Source organism: Saccopteryx bilineata, chromosome 3 (genome assembly GCF_036850765.1).
Source record: "Saccopteryx bilineata isolate mSacBil1 chromosome 3, mSacBil1_pri_phased_curated, whole genome shotgun sequence".
Classification (NCBI taxonomy): domain Eukaryota; kingdom Metazoa; phylum Chordata; class Mammalia; order Chiroptera; family Emballonuridae; genus Saccopteryx; species Saccopteryx bilineata.
The window spans coordinates 236,894,870-236,910,695 of NC_089492.1; the positions used below are offsets into that span (position 1 = coordinate 236,894,870).

Sequence of the window (15,826 nt, forward strand, 5' to 3'; positions counted from 1 at the left end):
AAAAGAACAAATTTTTCAAGTAGAAAAAAGCTTGTAGAGTAAGAAGACTATAAAGAAAGAAAATAAGCCCTGGCCGGTTGGCTCAGCGGTAGAGCATCGGCCTGGCGTGCGGGGGACCCAGGTTCGATTCCCGGCCAGGGCACATAGGAGAAGCACTCATTTGCTTCTCCCCCCCCCTCTTCCTCTCTGTCTCTCTCTTCCCCTCCCACAGCCGAGGCTCCATTGGAGCAAAGATGGCCCGGGCGCTGGGGATGGCTCCTTGGCCGCTGCCCCAGGCGCTAGAGTGGCTCTGGTAGCGCAGAGCGATGCCCCGGAGGGGCAGAGCATCGCCCCCTGGTGGGCAGAGCTTTGTCCCTGGTGGGCGTGCCGGGTGGATCCCGGTCAGGCGCATGCAGGAGTCTGTCTGACTGTCTCTCCCCGTTTCCTGCTTCAGAAGGAAAAAAAAAAAAAAAGAAAGAAAGAAAATATTTTTGTATAAATGTACAATGTGTGTTTTAAGCTAAATATGATATTATTACAAGAGTTGAAAAGTTAAAAAATTCAGAAGTTTATAAAGCAAAAAAGCTACAGTAAGCTAAGGTTTATTACCGAAGAAAGAAAAATATTGCTTGATAAATTTAATGTAGCCTAAGTGTAGCGTTTATAAAGACTACACCGGGTACAATAATGTCCTATGCCTTCACATTCACTCACCACTCGATTGCTGATTCACCTAAAGCAACTTCCAATACTGCAAGTGCCCTACACAGTGGTACATTTTTAAAAATATTTTATATTGTATTTTTGCTGTACCTTTTCTATATTTAGATATATAAGCACTTACCATTGTATTACAACTGCCTACCGTATTCAGTATATTACATGCAGTATAGGTTTGTAGCCTAGGAGCAAAAGGTTATACTATATATTGACATATATAGTAGGCTACACCATCTATGTTTGTGTAAATGCACTCTATGACTTCACACATGATGAAATCACCTGACTATGCATTTCTCAAAACATACTCTTATTGTTAACATATGACTATGCTGATTTATAGAAAAATATACCTCTTCCCTTCTTAATGCACTACACATAGGAATCAATAAATACAAGTAACTATGATGTTTTAAGTAGCTTAATTCGAGCTGCTGTACTCATTAAGTTATGTTTTTACATAGCTACTATTAGGACTAAGGATTTAAAAAAATACTCATTTAACTTCCTGAGAGGCCCTGGCCGGTTGGCTCAGTGGTAGAGCGTTGGCCTGGTGTGCAGAAGTCCGGGGTTCGATTCCCGGCCAGGGCACACAGGAGAAGCACCCATCTGCTTCTCCACCCCTCCCCCTCTCCTTCTTCTCTGTCTCTCTCTTCCCCTCCCGCAGCTGAGACTCCATTGGAGCAAAGATGGCCCGGGCGATGGGGATGGCTCCTTGGCCTCTGCCCCAGGCGCTAGAGTGGCTCTGGTCGCAACAGAGCGACGCCCCAGAGGGGCAGAGCATCGCCCCCTGGTGGGCGTGCTGGGTGGATCCCGGCCGGGTGCATGCAGGAATCTGTCTGACTCTCTCTCCCCGTTTCCAGCTTCAGAAAAATAAAAAAAAATAAAAACTTCCTGAGAAATTACCTTGTTAAGAACAAAATATTCACTCCAAATTTTTGATGTATCAATACTCAATGCTATTTATATACCTGATGTGCTTTATTCAAATGTAGAAATGCAGTGGAGATGGATGGATTCATCAGATGTGGCAAGCTGTGAGCTGTTCCAAGAATTGCTTTAAGAAAATAAAAGTAAAAATTTAACTTTATGATACATATGTAATTTAAAAATAAACTTCAAAAGGATAAATGAATTATTTAATTCAACAAATTAATTGAAAGTTCATTTACATACTGACCTTGTCATTGCACAAAAAAATGACAGGATTCTTTCTGTGTGATACAAACCTAGAATCTGATTTAAAATTCTCACACCTTCTGTCATAATTAACGGTAAAACACAAAATCTAGCCTTTCAGTTCTCTACTGCTTAGTGCAACAAAACTAATTCCATCTTTTAATAATTATACTACTAGCTGAACTCACTTTATTTACTCAGTGTTTCTGTTAGGTTTGGGAAGTATTTTGGCAGGAAGTGGAGGTGTGAGGCAAGGACTTAATACAATCCTGTCCTTAAAATCTAACGATCCAGTTGCGAAGAGAATATATGAACATAAAAAGTATTGAATAAAAACAAAAGAACCAACAGTATTGTACAGTTGATAAAAGGAATAAATAGTAACCATACTCTTTATCAAGTTTGTCTAAGAGCACAAATACCAGAGTACACATCAGGAAATGTTTTTCAGAGTGGACAACATATAGACAAAAAGAGCCATCAGAAAATATGTGAAGCAATTTCATATTATTATGAAATAACCGGAAGTAGTCATAATATACACAATTCTATAGCAATACAATAATTAGATCCAATGTAGGTCAGATATAGAAAAGAACTTCAAAAAGCATATAATTCAATATCAAAAATATTTGAAATTTGTTTGTAATATTCCTACAGTTCATTCCATGCTTTAAAAACTGTTTTAAGCCTGACCAGGCGGTGGCGCAGTGGATAGAGCGTTGAACTGGGATGCCGAGGACCCAGGTTCGAGACCCCGAGGTTGCCAGCTTGAGTGCGGGCTCATCTGGTTTGAGCAAAAGCTCACCAGCTTGGACCCAAGGTCGTGGCTTGAGCAAGGGGTCACTCAGTCTGCTGTAGCCCCACAGTCAAGGCACATATGAGAAAGCAATCAATGAACAACTGAGGTGTCGCAACAAAAAACTGATGATTGATGCTTCTCATCTCTCTCAGTTCCTGTCTGTCTGTCCCTATCTATCCCTCTCTCTGACTCTCTCTCTGTCTCTGGGGAAAAAAAACTGTTTTAAGGTTTTATTACTTGCTGAGGTAGTCCATTATATCATTGTAAAACTGACCATTAGAAAGTGCTTTCTTTAGAATGAGCCAGTTTCACTGTAGGTGGTGGGAAGATCATTAGTACGAGTTGCTTATAAAGAAAGACACTTTATTAGGAAAGGAATAAAAATTATCATTTCATAATGATAAAGTAGTCAATTCATCAAGAGTATGCAATAAAGCCCTGGCCAGCTGGCTCAGTAGTAGAACGTCAGCCCAGTGTGTGGATGTCCTGGGTTTGATTTCCAGTCAGGGTACCATCTGCTTCTCACCCCTCTATATCTCCCTCCTCTCTCACTCTCTCCCCCTCCCACAGCCATGGCTAGAGTGGTTCAAGCGCACTGGCCCTGGGCGCTAAGGATGGTGTGGAGCCTCCATCTAAAGTGCTAAAAATAGCTCAGTTGCAAGAATGGTGCCAGATAGGCAGATCATTAGCTCCATAAGGGAGTTGCAAGGGGGATCACGGTAGAGACACATGCGGGAGTCTATATCTCTATCTCCCCTCCTCTCACTTGGAAGAGAAGAAAATAGAAAAGGAAAAAAAGTAGATGCAATAAGCTTAAATGTCTCTGCACCAAATAATAAAGGTTCAAAATATATTTTAAAAATTCTAGAACTGAAAGGAAAAGTAGACAATACCACAATTATGGTTAGAAATTTCAAAACTACTTCCTCTCTTTTTTCAGATAGTCACTTTATTTTTTTATAAAACATTAAAATATATTTCACAGCTTTTAGTGAATACAAGATTTTCTAGTTTAAAACAACCAGAATCAAAACACTAAAAATGTCCAGTCTCATGTCTTGCTGCTCTGACCCTTAACTATTGGCTAGGTATCCCACTATGCTCCATCCTTTCCTCACAATAATTAACAAAATAAGTCCACAGAAATTTAGTAAGAATACAAAAGACTTACAATAGCACTATCAACCAACAATATACACAAAGGATGATAACATAACACGACCAAGTGAGATTTACTCTAGGTATAAAAGGTTGCTTTAATATTCAAAAATCAATCAATGTAATTCATCATGTTAACAGACTAAAACAAAACAAAAAACCCAGATATGATCATTTTAATAAGCAGAGAAAACAATAGATAATTACAGCAATTATCATGATGTAATTTCTCAGCAATACAGAAATGGAAGGGAGAGTTTCCTGGAAAAGAAACTCTGTGAGAAAAACTATAGCTTATATGATACCAAAAAAAATGAATGCTTTCTTTGTAAGACAAGGAACAAGGCAAGAATGTCCACTCTCACCAGTTTAATGCACAAATTATGCTGACATTTCTACCTGTTGCATTAAAGCAAGAAGAAAAATAAAGTGTCCATATTGAAAAGGAATAAGTATAATTGTGTTAATTTGGAGATGACATGATTATCTAGAGAGAAAATCCTAAGGACAAAAACATACTAGAAATAATAAGCAAGGTCACAAGATACAAGTTGAATACACCAAATTAGCTGTACTTGCACCTGCTAGCAACAAGCACCTGGAAATCAAAGTTTATAAGCAATCTTACATAAAATAGTATCAAAAATATAAAAAACTGTGGATAAACCTGACAAAATATGTGTAAGATTTGTACCCTGAAAACAAACTTTTTCTGAGATAAATGAAAGAAGAGCTAAATAAATATAGTTATACACCATATGTATGACATGCCTTCAAAATTGTCAGTTCTGCCCAGATTAGTATGTAGATTCAACTCAATATCAAACATATTCCCAGGAGATATTTTTCATAGAAATAGAAAGGTTGATTCTAAAATTTACATGCAACACAAATTGAAAAAGGAAGAAGAAAGTTGGAGGACTTTAACTGATTTCAGGGCTTATTTCAAAGCTACAGTTTACACTGAAAGCTACAAAACATTATTGAAAAAAACTGAAAAATATTCCATGTTCATGAATTAGAAGAATCAACATAGTTAAAATGGCCATATTACCCAAAGCAATATACAAATTTAATGTAATCCCCATCAAAACCCCAATGTCATTTTTTAAAGAAATAGAACAAAAAAAATTACCAGGTTTGAATGGAATAATAAACAACCCCAAATAGCCAAAGCAATCCTGAGGAAAAAGAATGTAGCCAGAGGTATCACACTACCTGACTTTAAATTATACTACAGAGCCACAATAATCAAAACAGCATGGTATTGGCAGAAAAACAGACATACAGATCAACAATATAGAATCAAAAGCCCAGGAATAAAACCACATATATACAGACAAATCATCTTAGACAAAGGAGCCAAAAACACACAATGGAGGAAAAAACACCTCTTCAATAAATGGTGCTGGGAAAATTGGAAGGCCACATGCAAAAGAATGAAACTTGACTATAGTTTGTCAGCCTACACAAAAATTAATTCAAGACCTAAATATAAGATCTGAAACAATAAATTACATAGACAAAAACTCAGGCACTAAACTCATGGACCTTGGCCATGCAGAATAATTTATGATTTGACCCAAAGACAAGGGAAGTAAAGACAAAAATAAATGAATGGGACAAGATCAAACTAAAAAGCTTCTGCACAGCAAAAGAAACTGACAACAAAACAAATAGGCAACCAACTAAATGGGAGATGATATTTGCAAACAACAGCTCCAATAAAGGGTTAATATCCTAAATATATAAAGAACTCACAAAGCTCGACAACAAACAAACAGCCAGTTAAGAAATGAGGAGAGGACCTGAGCAGACACTTCTCCCAAGAGGACATACAAATGCCCAACAGATGCATAAAAGGATGTTCATCTTCACTAGCTATTCAAGAATTGCAAATCAAAACTACAATGAGATACCACCTCATACCTGTTAGAATGGCTGTTATCAACAAGACTGTTAATAACAAGTGTTGTAGAGTCTGTGGAGAAAAAGGAACCCTCATTCACTGCTGGTGAGAATGCAAGTTAGTATAACCATTATGGAAGAAAGTATGGTGGTTTTCCAAAAAAGTAAGAATAGAATTACCATATGACCCAGCAATCCCTCTACTGGGTATTTACTCCAAAAATTCAAAAACATTGGTACTAAAGACACATGCACCCCCATGTTCATCACAGTATTATTCACAGTGGCCACATGGAAACAACCAAAGTATCTCTCAATAGAGGGTTGGATAATAAAGAAGATGTAGTACATATATATCATACAATGGAATACTACTCAGCCATAAGAAATGATGACACAGTGCCACTTATGACAATGTGGATGGACTTTGAGAAGATTATACTGAGTGAAATAAGTAAATCAGAGAAAGTTAAAAACTGTATGATTTCACACATAGGTGGGATATAAAACTGAGACTCATGGACATATATAAAAGTGAAGTGGTTACCAGAAGAAGGGGGATGTGGGGATGTGGGGGAGATGGGAGGGGGAAGGGTGTAAAGAGGTACAAATATACAGTGACAGAAAATGATCTGACTTTGGGTGATGGATATACAACATAATCAACAGTTCAAATGGAATAGAAATGTTTACCTGAAACTCATGTACTACTCTTATTGATCAATGTCACCGTTAAATTTAATTTTCTAAATAAAATTTAAAAAAATTTTTAAAAAGCTACCGTTATTGTGACAATGTATTATTATTATAAAGACAGACATTTAAATCAATGAAATAGAATACAGAGTCCAGAGGTAAAGATATACATATATAACCAATTGATTTTTGAAAATGGTGTCAAGAGATTAGGTGGAATAGGGTAATCTTTTTAAACAAATGATGCTGGAACAGCTGAAAAAAACATTAACCAGAACTTTTACCTCACACATACACAAAAGTTAAAAATAGATTACAGATCTAAAGAGGTAAAATTTTAAAACTTTCTGAAGAAACCATTGGAGGATAAATAATAAAATTTGCTCTTCAAAAGATATTAAGAAAATAAAGGACATTCTACAGAGTGGAAGAAAATATTTACAATCTCATGTATCCAACAGAGAACTTGGATCTAGAATAAAGAACACTTTCAACTTAAGATGATTCAATTTTAATTATGAGTAAAATATTTAAAAAGACATATTAACAAAGAATATGTAAAGATGGCAAATTGGCACATTAAAAGATGTTCAAAATCATTAGTCAAAAGGGACATTCAAATTAAAACTGCAATGAAATAGCACTATACACCCAAAAGTAGGGCTAAAATTAAAGGACCAACATATCACATATTGGTGAAGATACTTAGCACACTGGAACCTGGGACACTGATGATGAGAATGTAAAGTACTTCAACCACATTAGAAAACAGTTGGGAGAGTTTCTTATCACCTAAGCACACATCTACCATATGTCCTAGCTATTCCACAACTAGATATTTACCAAAGCAAAATAAAAATATAAGCCTATATCCGTGATGGCGAACCTTTTTATAAAAACTGCCCGGTTTTTTTGTTTGTTTCTTTTTGTATTTTTCTGAAGCTGGAAACGGGGAGAGACAGACAGACTCCCTCATGCGCCCGACAGGGATCCACCCGGCACGCCCACCAGGGGCGACGCTCTGCCCCTCCGGGGCGTCGCTCTGCCGGGACCAGAGCCACTCTAGCGCCTGGGGCAGAGGCCAAGGAGCCATCTCCAGCGCCCGGGCCATCTTTTGCTCCAATGGAGCCTTGGCTGTGGGAGGGAAGAGAGAGACAGAGAGGAAGGGGGAGGGGTGGAGAAGCAAATGGGCGCTTCTCCTATGTGCCCTGGCTGGGAAATGAACCCGGGTCCCCCGCACTCCAGGCCCAGGCCAACGCTCTACCGCTGAGCCAACCGGCCAGGGCCTAAAAACTGCCCGTTTTTGCAGTGCTGGTCAACCTGGTCCTTCCCGCCCACTAGTGGGCATTCCAGCTTTCATGGTGGGCCAATTGTGGCACTGTTTGGTTGCTCTGCTACCACCCACCATGAAAGCTGGAACACCCACTAGTGGGCAAGAGGGACCAGCACTGTAAAAGTGGGCATTTTTATAAAAAGGTTCGCCATCACGGGCCTATATAAAGACTAGTACACAAATGTTCATAGCAATTCTATTTGTAATGAGCTAAACCTGAAAATAACATATATGTTCATCAACAAGTAAATTAATATGTAAACTGTGGCATGAAATACTACTCAGAATTAAAAAGGAAAAAAAAACTATAGATACATGGAGCAGCATGGATGAATCTCAAAATAATAGGCAGATTAAAAGAAGCCAAACAGTACATACTGCAGGATTTCATTTATATAAACTTCTCTAAGATATAAACTACTCTCTAGCAACAGAGAACAAATTAGTAGTTTCCTGGGGCTGAAAAAGGAGTAGATTACAGAGTAGAAGGAAATTTTTGAGAATAAGTATGTTCATTATTTTGATTGTGATGACATTTTTATGGGTGTATACATGCCAAAACATCAACTGTACACTTTAAATATGTGCAGATTAATGTGCATTAGATACAACTCAATAAAAGTGTTAAAATATAATTTAGACTGTAATTGCATAGTACTTAAACTACAGGATGGGGTAAAAGTTGGTTTACAGTTGTTTATATGGAAATTAATGCAATAATAAATAAAAATACAAGAATAAACAGTGTTTTGTGCACCCACAACAACCTTACTTTTGCCCCCCCAACCCTATGTGTGTACACACACACACACACACAGTCCAGAATATTATTGTATTTTTCTTAAGGTAGTTAAAAGGTCTAGATTGAAGAGAAAAAAATTGGTATGGTCAGAGTAACAATCAGTATGGGTCTGGGAGGAAACTCAATGTGATGGTAGTGTATAGATTAAATTAGACAGATAAGAAGGTAGACAAGAGGAACACTTAGGAATTTATAGACTAGACCATATGTGAGTATCAAGGAGTGTATAAGTTGTGAACATAAAAAGAGAGATTTAATCATTAAACAAATATTTAAATGACTTTCATTATAAATAACAGTTCTGTTCTGGGTGCTTACAATGAACAAAAGATAAATTATGGAGTTTCTGCTCTAGTGGGAGAGAGAAAAATAAACAAGTGAATATGTGTCAGTTATTTGAAAAAAGAAATACTGAGAAGTAGGGCAAGGGCATAAGTATAAATATATTTTATGTATATTACATATAATAAAAACATAACTATAAAGAATTTTTATTCTCTTTTTCTTAGTTTGCTCAGAGGCCACTGTGAGGAGTTCAAGGGCATAGTAAGGGATGGTCTCAAGATATAATAAAGGACTGTTGGGCAAATGAGTTTGTAAAATTTGTATTTTTTGAGTTTGCTCAGTGTTAGTGTTAAAAAATGGCACTAGGCAGCGCCAGGTATGTGATCTGTGAAATTGCAAATTACCTTCCTGCTTGGGAAGGGCCACTGTTTTGCTAATGTTTGCTGGAGGAGAGGTTTTTGCACCAGAAATTATTGAAAAGAGAAGGGAGGAAGCCATGTTTTAGCAGTGTTTGTGCAGAGAGAGTGAGAAGGTGTGCAGATCAGATGCGGAACCTGAGCTGAGGGGCTTTTGCAAGCTCTGCTAAGACTGGTGAGGCCTTTGATTCTAGGAGGAACGGGAGAAGATTCTCCTGGTTGTGGAACCGGATAATATGTCAGGGCTTTGTGAGTTCTGAATGAATGAAAGGGAAGTGTTTTCGCTGTATTTGCTCGTCAGCTGGTGCGAGACTTTAATAAAGGAATGGTCCACCATTTTTTGGCTCCACTGTTTCTTTACTGTCTGCCCGAATACCTGCATGTGAATGGCTATGACAGCCGTGACTACTGGCCGTACAGGACATAGTAAAGTAAAAACAAATGTGGACAAAAAAGGGCCCACACACTAAATCTGTCAAGCTTAAAAGAGGCTTGCATAGCAGGCCTTACAAACTTAGAGACCAAAAGTAACTACCCAGGATGATCTGAAACTAAAACTTTCTAACTAAAAGCAAGTCATGGTGGGTAGTCATGTTCTAGACATGTCTCTTTCCTGACAAAAGTCAAGTCAATCTTTACCTTAACTGAGATTATTGTGTTTTGGAATCTGCCATAACATGCCTTTGGAATATTGAGTAATTTCCTTTTAATTTTTTCCAGAACTCCTCACTGCACCAGAGCAGAGACCAGAAAAACCTTCATTGTTATTATGGTAATTAACTGTTAACTATCCCCTTCCCACCACGGTAACAGGTCCTTTGATTGTAATGTATAAAATAAGGTGCAGAACCTTCACTCTCTGGAGCATTTCTCAACCAGTTAAAATTTTGCTTCCTGGCAGTTGCTGTCACTTTAACACAAATAAATTCATAAAAATTCTCTACAGGTTTAAACGTTTCTTACATTGACATAAGACACTTTGTCTTTCCTCAATACCCAAGAAACTTTCATACATTCTCCAGAAGTCTGGCATGTGTTCAAGAGAGGTAGATTTAATCCTCTTTCCTTGCCACTCCACACAAAGAAAAAGCCATCCTTGATGAAATAATTTTCCCATCAGTGTGATATTAAAACTATCTTACTTAAAATTGTGAAAGCAGCACTAAAATAAAGAAGCCATAATCTCATATATCTATATACATCTGAGAAGATAGGAGAAAAGAAAATATACAGTCTTAGATAAAAAGACAAAAATAATATTGGAGAGGAGTTACTACAGACAGTCCACAGTCCAAAGGTGTAGACAATTCATTCCAAAAGACTCAAGAGTGTGATATACTTCTTTAAACACTAATGCAATCTTGGAATGCATTAATAGAAATACAATGATCACAGGAAGGAAATCCTACTGCACTTTGCACTATCAGATCCCATCTGCAGTATACATCCTTGTCTGTGTACACCATATTTCAGGACAGCCCAGAAAACCTGGGCTTTTTCTGCAAGAGGACAACTGTGGAGGGGATCTAGAAAGCATATCCTGACATGTTATGGAAAGCCAAATATATAATAGAATTGTAGTCTCCAAAGAGGTAGAAGAGGCATAAAAAGAAAATATTAGAACTTACTTCCATTTACTTTCATCTTAAAAACATAAAATTATTAAGCTTTAAGATTTCTTCCTGCATGGGTTGACAAGGGTGTATTTATATAATTGACACATAAGTGATAGACATACTGTTTATACTGGGGCTCTGCTCAAAATTTATTTCACTGATAAGTTTGCACAGTCAAAAAATAAATAAAAGGAGACCACGGGTCTGGAGAACAGAAGACAGGAAAGACCCAAAGATGATTAAGATTTCATGTTAGTTGTCATCAAATATTAGAAGGCTTTTGTTGGGCAGGTAAAATATATTATGCTCACTTTGTTAAAGATGGTGCTGCCCACGTGGAAGCCTGTCGCCCAGGTGATGGTACTGGTTGCCCTTCTTGCTTGGAATAGCCATGATTATATAATTAATGTGTGTTGGGGGCGGGCTGTGGGCAGGCAGGATCCTTGTAGCCTGGGGCTTGGTTTGGGGACTAAGCCTTTCCCACCATTTTTGATGTGGGGTGGTGCACTCTCATGAAGAATCCCATTATGCCTCAGATAAGTGACTTTGTATCAGAGACTCCTTGTTTGTATATTGGATTAAAGGTTTTGGTTTCTACACTATAAAGTGGGGCAAACCGGGAGCTTGCTCTCTCTCAGTTCCTGCTATCACCATTGCAAGAGCCTCCCTGATCCCTTACCCTTCATGGAAAAAGCTGGTTTTCTGCTTTTCCCTTGTCTTCTCTTGTGGCTTGCCTGTCTTGACGAGACACCAATAAACAGAATGGCCCACCATCCTCTGACCCCACCATTTCTTTACCGTCTGCCCGAATCCAATGGGAATCTGCATGTGAATGGCCATGATGGCGGCTCCTGGCCTTATAGCTTTTCTTACAGAAGAAGGAATAGATTTATTCTGTGTTTCTTCAGAGAGAAAACAAGAATAAGTGGCTACAGTTTATAGGAATTACCATCTAATATAAAGACAAAACCTAGTAATTAACTGTGTCAAACCAGGGGATAGGATGCCTTGGGAAATAATGAGTGTCTTATGCATCAATTAGCCAAGACATAACAAGGATATCTCTATACCATTAAAACTGTAGAAGAGGCCCTGGCCGGTTGGCTCAGTGGTAGAGCGTCAGCCTGGCGTGCAGGAGTCCCGGATTCGATTCTCAGCCAGGGCACACAGGAGAAGCGCCCATCTGCTTCTCCACCCTTCCCCCTCTCTTTCCTCTCTGTCTCTTCCCCTCCCGCAGCCAAGGTTCCATTGGAGCAAAGATGGCCGGGCGCTGGGGATGGCTCCATGGCCTCTGCCTCAGGCACTAGAATGGCTCTGGTCTCAACAGAGCGATGCCCCTGATGGGCAGAGCATCGCCCCCTGGTGGGCGTGCTGGGTGGATCCCGGTCAGGCGCATACGGGAGTCTGTCTGCCTCTCTGTTTCCAGCTTCAGAAAAATACAAAAAAACCCACAAAAAACTGTAGAAAAGATATCTGATTGCATAATAAGACTTAGAAAAACCTCCAGAGCTGCTGCTTACACATAAATAATTGATGAGACTATGAAATACTTAACATGAATACTGCTGCATAAGGAAGAATTAACTGGTCCTTGTGCCTGGTTCCTGGAAGGAAAACTCTTTTAATCTTTGGAATTTTCCCAATAACAAGAGTATCTTTGTTATGCTAATGAGTGACTCCAGGTGGGCCCCTAAACAGTCTCAGGATGGGGGGGCTGGTCACAGCAGAAAGACCAACCATGTGATTAGAGGGCTGAGACTTTACCCCAGGGGTCCCCAAACTTTTTACACAGGGGGCCAGTTCACTGTCCCTCAGACCATTGGAGGGCCGGACTATAAAAAAAACTATGAACAAATCCCTATGCACACTGCACATATCTTATTTTAAAGTAAAAAAACAAAACGGGAACAAATACAATATTTAAAATAAAAAACAAGTAAATTTAAATCAACAAACTGACCAGTATTTCAATGGGAACTATGGGCCTGCTTTTGGCTAATGAGATGGCCAATGTGCTCCTCTCACTGACCACCAATGAAAGAGGTGCCCCTTCCGGAAGTGCGGCGGGGCCAGATAAATGGTCTTGGGGGCCGCATGCGGCCCGCGGGCCGCATTTGGGGACCCCTGCTTTACACGAAGTGATATCAGTCATACCTCCTGACCTCCAGAGAGAGGAGGGGGACTGAAGATTGAGTTCAATAATATGACCAAATATCATGCCTATAAAATGAAACCCCAATAAAAACTCTGGACATCAAATTCAGTTCAGTAGAGATCTCTGGTTGGGAAACAGACTGATGTGCTGGGAGTAATGTGCCGATTCCATAAAAGCCCTGTGCTCAAGACCCTCCCAGACTTGGCCGTGGGTGTTTAGTTGGCTGTTCCTGAGTTGCTTTCTTTATAATAGCACTGTAATCATAAATACAGTGCTTTCCTAAATTCTGTGAGTTGTTCTAGCAATTTATCAAAGCTGAGCAGATCACTGGAACCCCCAAATTTGATAACTATATAGTTGGTCAGAAGGGTGGATTGCCAGGAGACCTCTGAATTTGTGGCTGGTGTGTGAAGTTGAGGCAGATGTGTTCGGGACTAAGCCCTTAATTTATGGGATCTAGGCTAACTCTGGGTAGTTAGTGCTAGAAATAAACTGCAGTCCACTAGTCGATGCAGTTAGGGCCGAAACTGAATAAACATATTTACTCTAAATATTTTTACTCCAAAACTTAGTGCTGAATATAGGAATTCATTTCCTTATAATGCTAAATATACATTTTGTGTATGTACAGTTGTTCATTTCAGAAGGTAAGTAAGCTCTTATCAGAGAAAGAATACTAAATAGGTAGATATTTAATATATACCATTAATGACTTCAGATTTCTGTAATGCTTAGAAAATAATGTTTTTGTCATTTTCTATAAAATGAGACAATTTAACAACAAAATATAAGAGCAAAGAGAAACAGACCTTTAGCACTTTCCAATAAAGTAATTCGGCTACAAATATTACATAGAAGAGCATCATCTCCTTTGTTGATATAATTCATAACAATGAATTATCTGGATTCATTGTTATCTGGTTTATAAATTTATGTCAACTGGGCACTAAGCTGAAGGTTTAGTATTTAGCATTTGTTAATGCTAAAAAACAAAAAAATTAGGGACACATAAGCAGATTGTATCCACCAAAAAGAGCCAAAACAAATATAACCTCAGGTCATTAATTCAACTCCATTGAAAAGTCCTAGAAAATTAATATTTTTGGACTAATCTAAATGTTTTGTCTTTTTTTTAATTGAATTTTATTGGGGTGACACTAGTAAACATAGTTATTCAGGTTGCAGGTGTCAATTCTACAATATATCTCTGTACACCTTATTGTGTGTTCACCCCCTGGCCCTAAGCCAATTAATTGTTCATCCACACCATTTATTACCCCATACCATCCTCCACCTCCCCCCCTTCCCCTGGCCATCACCATACTGTTATCCATGTCTATGAGGTTTTTTCCCCCTCCTTTTGTGCTCCATCTCCCCCCACATACCCCCCACCTCCAATAACTGTCAACTTGTTCTCTATGTATGAATTAAATTTTGCTTGTTAGTTCATTTTGTTCATTGGATTTTACATATGAATGAAATCATATGGTATTTGTCTTTCTCTGACTGGCTTATTTTATTTAACATAATGCTCTCCAAGTCCATCATGTTATTGCAAAAATGTGTTTTTTTCATGTAATAGCACAATTAAATTCATTCTATATTTACTCAATGCACGTGGCACTTACCTGGTTTAACAGCTCGCGCACAGAATTGGGGTTGTAGAAGAACTTGTAACATGGCAGGGTTGTTTAAACTCTTCATAATTTGTGCAGGATTTGGCTCTGGAAGTAAGCCCTTTTGATTACTGTGCATCTTCAATTAATATGGAAACAGGAAACATGAGAATAGGATAAGTACAAAAAATGAAATTTTAAAGGTTTTCTTCCAGAAATTCTCATTCATCTGATAAGATGTATTTTATGATAAACACAATTTGTTTTGTATCACACATTCATTGTATACATTTGACCACAGTTCCCAATTATGTTACATTTTACTATACAGCATATACTAAAACCCTCACAGAATGCCTCAGTTAAATACAAATTGGCTTTACAAAGAGACTAACAATTTAATAAAATTTAATAAGATAAATCTCTTTGTACAATACAAGTAGAAAGATGCCAAGGAGATCTGAATTTATTAACAGTGAGATAACTTGTTGACACAATGTGAATACTTTGATACCACAAAAGAGTGTGATAATCAGGGCTGCCTTACGTATCAAAATTTTCTTATAATAAAGATCTTTATTTCATTACTTAATCTTTTTTTTTTTTTTTTTTTTTTTCCCTTTTTCTGAAGCTGGAAACAGGGAGAGACAGTCAGACAGACTCCCGCATGCGCCCGACCGGGATCCACCCGGCACGCCCACCAGGGGCGGTGCTCTGCCCCCCAGGGGGCGATGCTCTGCCCATCCTGGGCGTCGCCATATTGCGACCAGAGCCACTCTAGCGCCTGAGGCAGAGGCCACAGAGCCATGCCCAGCGCCCGGGCCATCTTTGCTCCAATGGAGCCTTGGCTGCGGGAGGGGAAGAGAGAGACAGAGAGGAAAGCGCGGCAGAGGGGTGGAGAAGCAAATGGGCGCTTCTCCTATGTGCCCTGGCCGGGAATCGAACCCGGGTCCTCCGCACGCTAGGCCGACGCTCTACCGCTGAGCCAACCGGCCAGGGCAACTTAATCTTCTTATATGAGAAAAAGATGAACTGGCCTTACATATATATAACTGGGTAGCTTCCTAAAAATATAAAATTGTTTTAGGTTTTAAAAGCCAGCCTGATAGATGAGGATATTAGTATCATGTTATAAAAGATAAACTATAAACTGCTAGCCAC

General features: G+C 38.7%; 1 protein-coding gene across 7 annotated transcripts in view; it reads right to left on the minus strand.

Annotated features, from left to right (window-relative positions):
- RAVER2 (ribonucleoprotein, PTB binding 2) overlaps positions 1 to 15,826 on the minus strand; it is a 169,246-nt gene that overhangs the window by 62,706 nt on the left and 90,714 nt on the right. For all 7 annotated transcript variants that reach the window (XR_010730442.1, XM_066268976.1, XM_066268975.1 and 4 more), the window contains exons 5-6: positions 14,678 to 14,804; positions 1,671 to 1,756 (exon numbers count right to left, since the gene is read on the minus strand). Coding sequence is in view for 6 of the 7 variants with exons in the window: in XM_066268976.1 (XP_066125073.1) it covers positions 1,671 to 1,756; positions 14,678 to 14,804 (213 nt within the window). In the remaining variant the exon portion in view is untranslated. The remainder of the gene's footprint in view (positions 1 to 1,670; positions 1,757 to 14,677; positions 14,805 to 15,826) is intronic.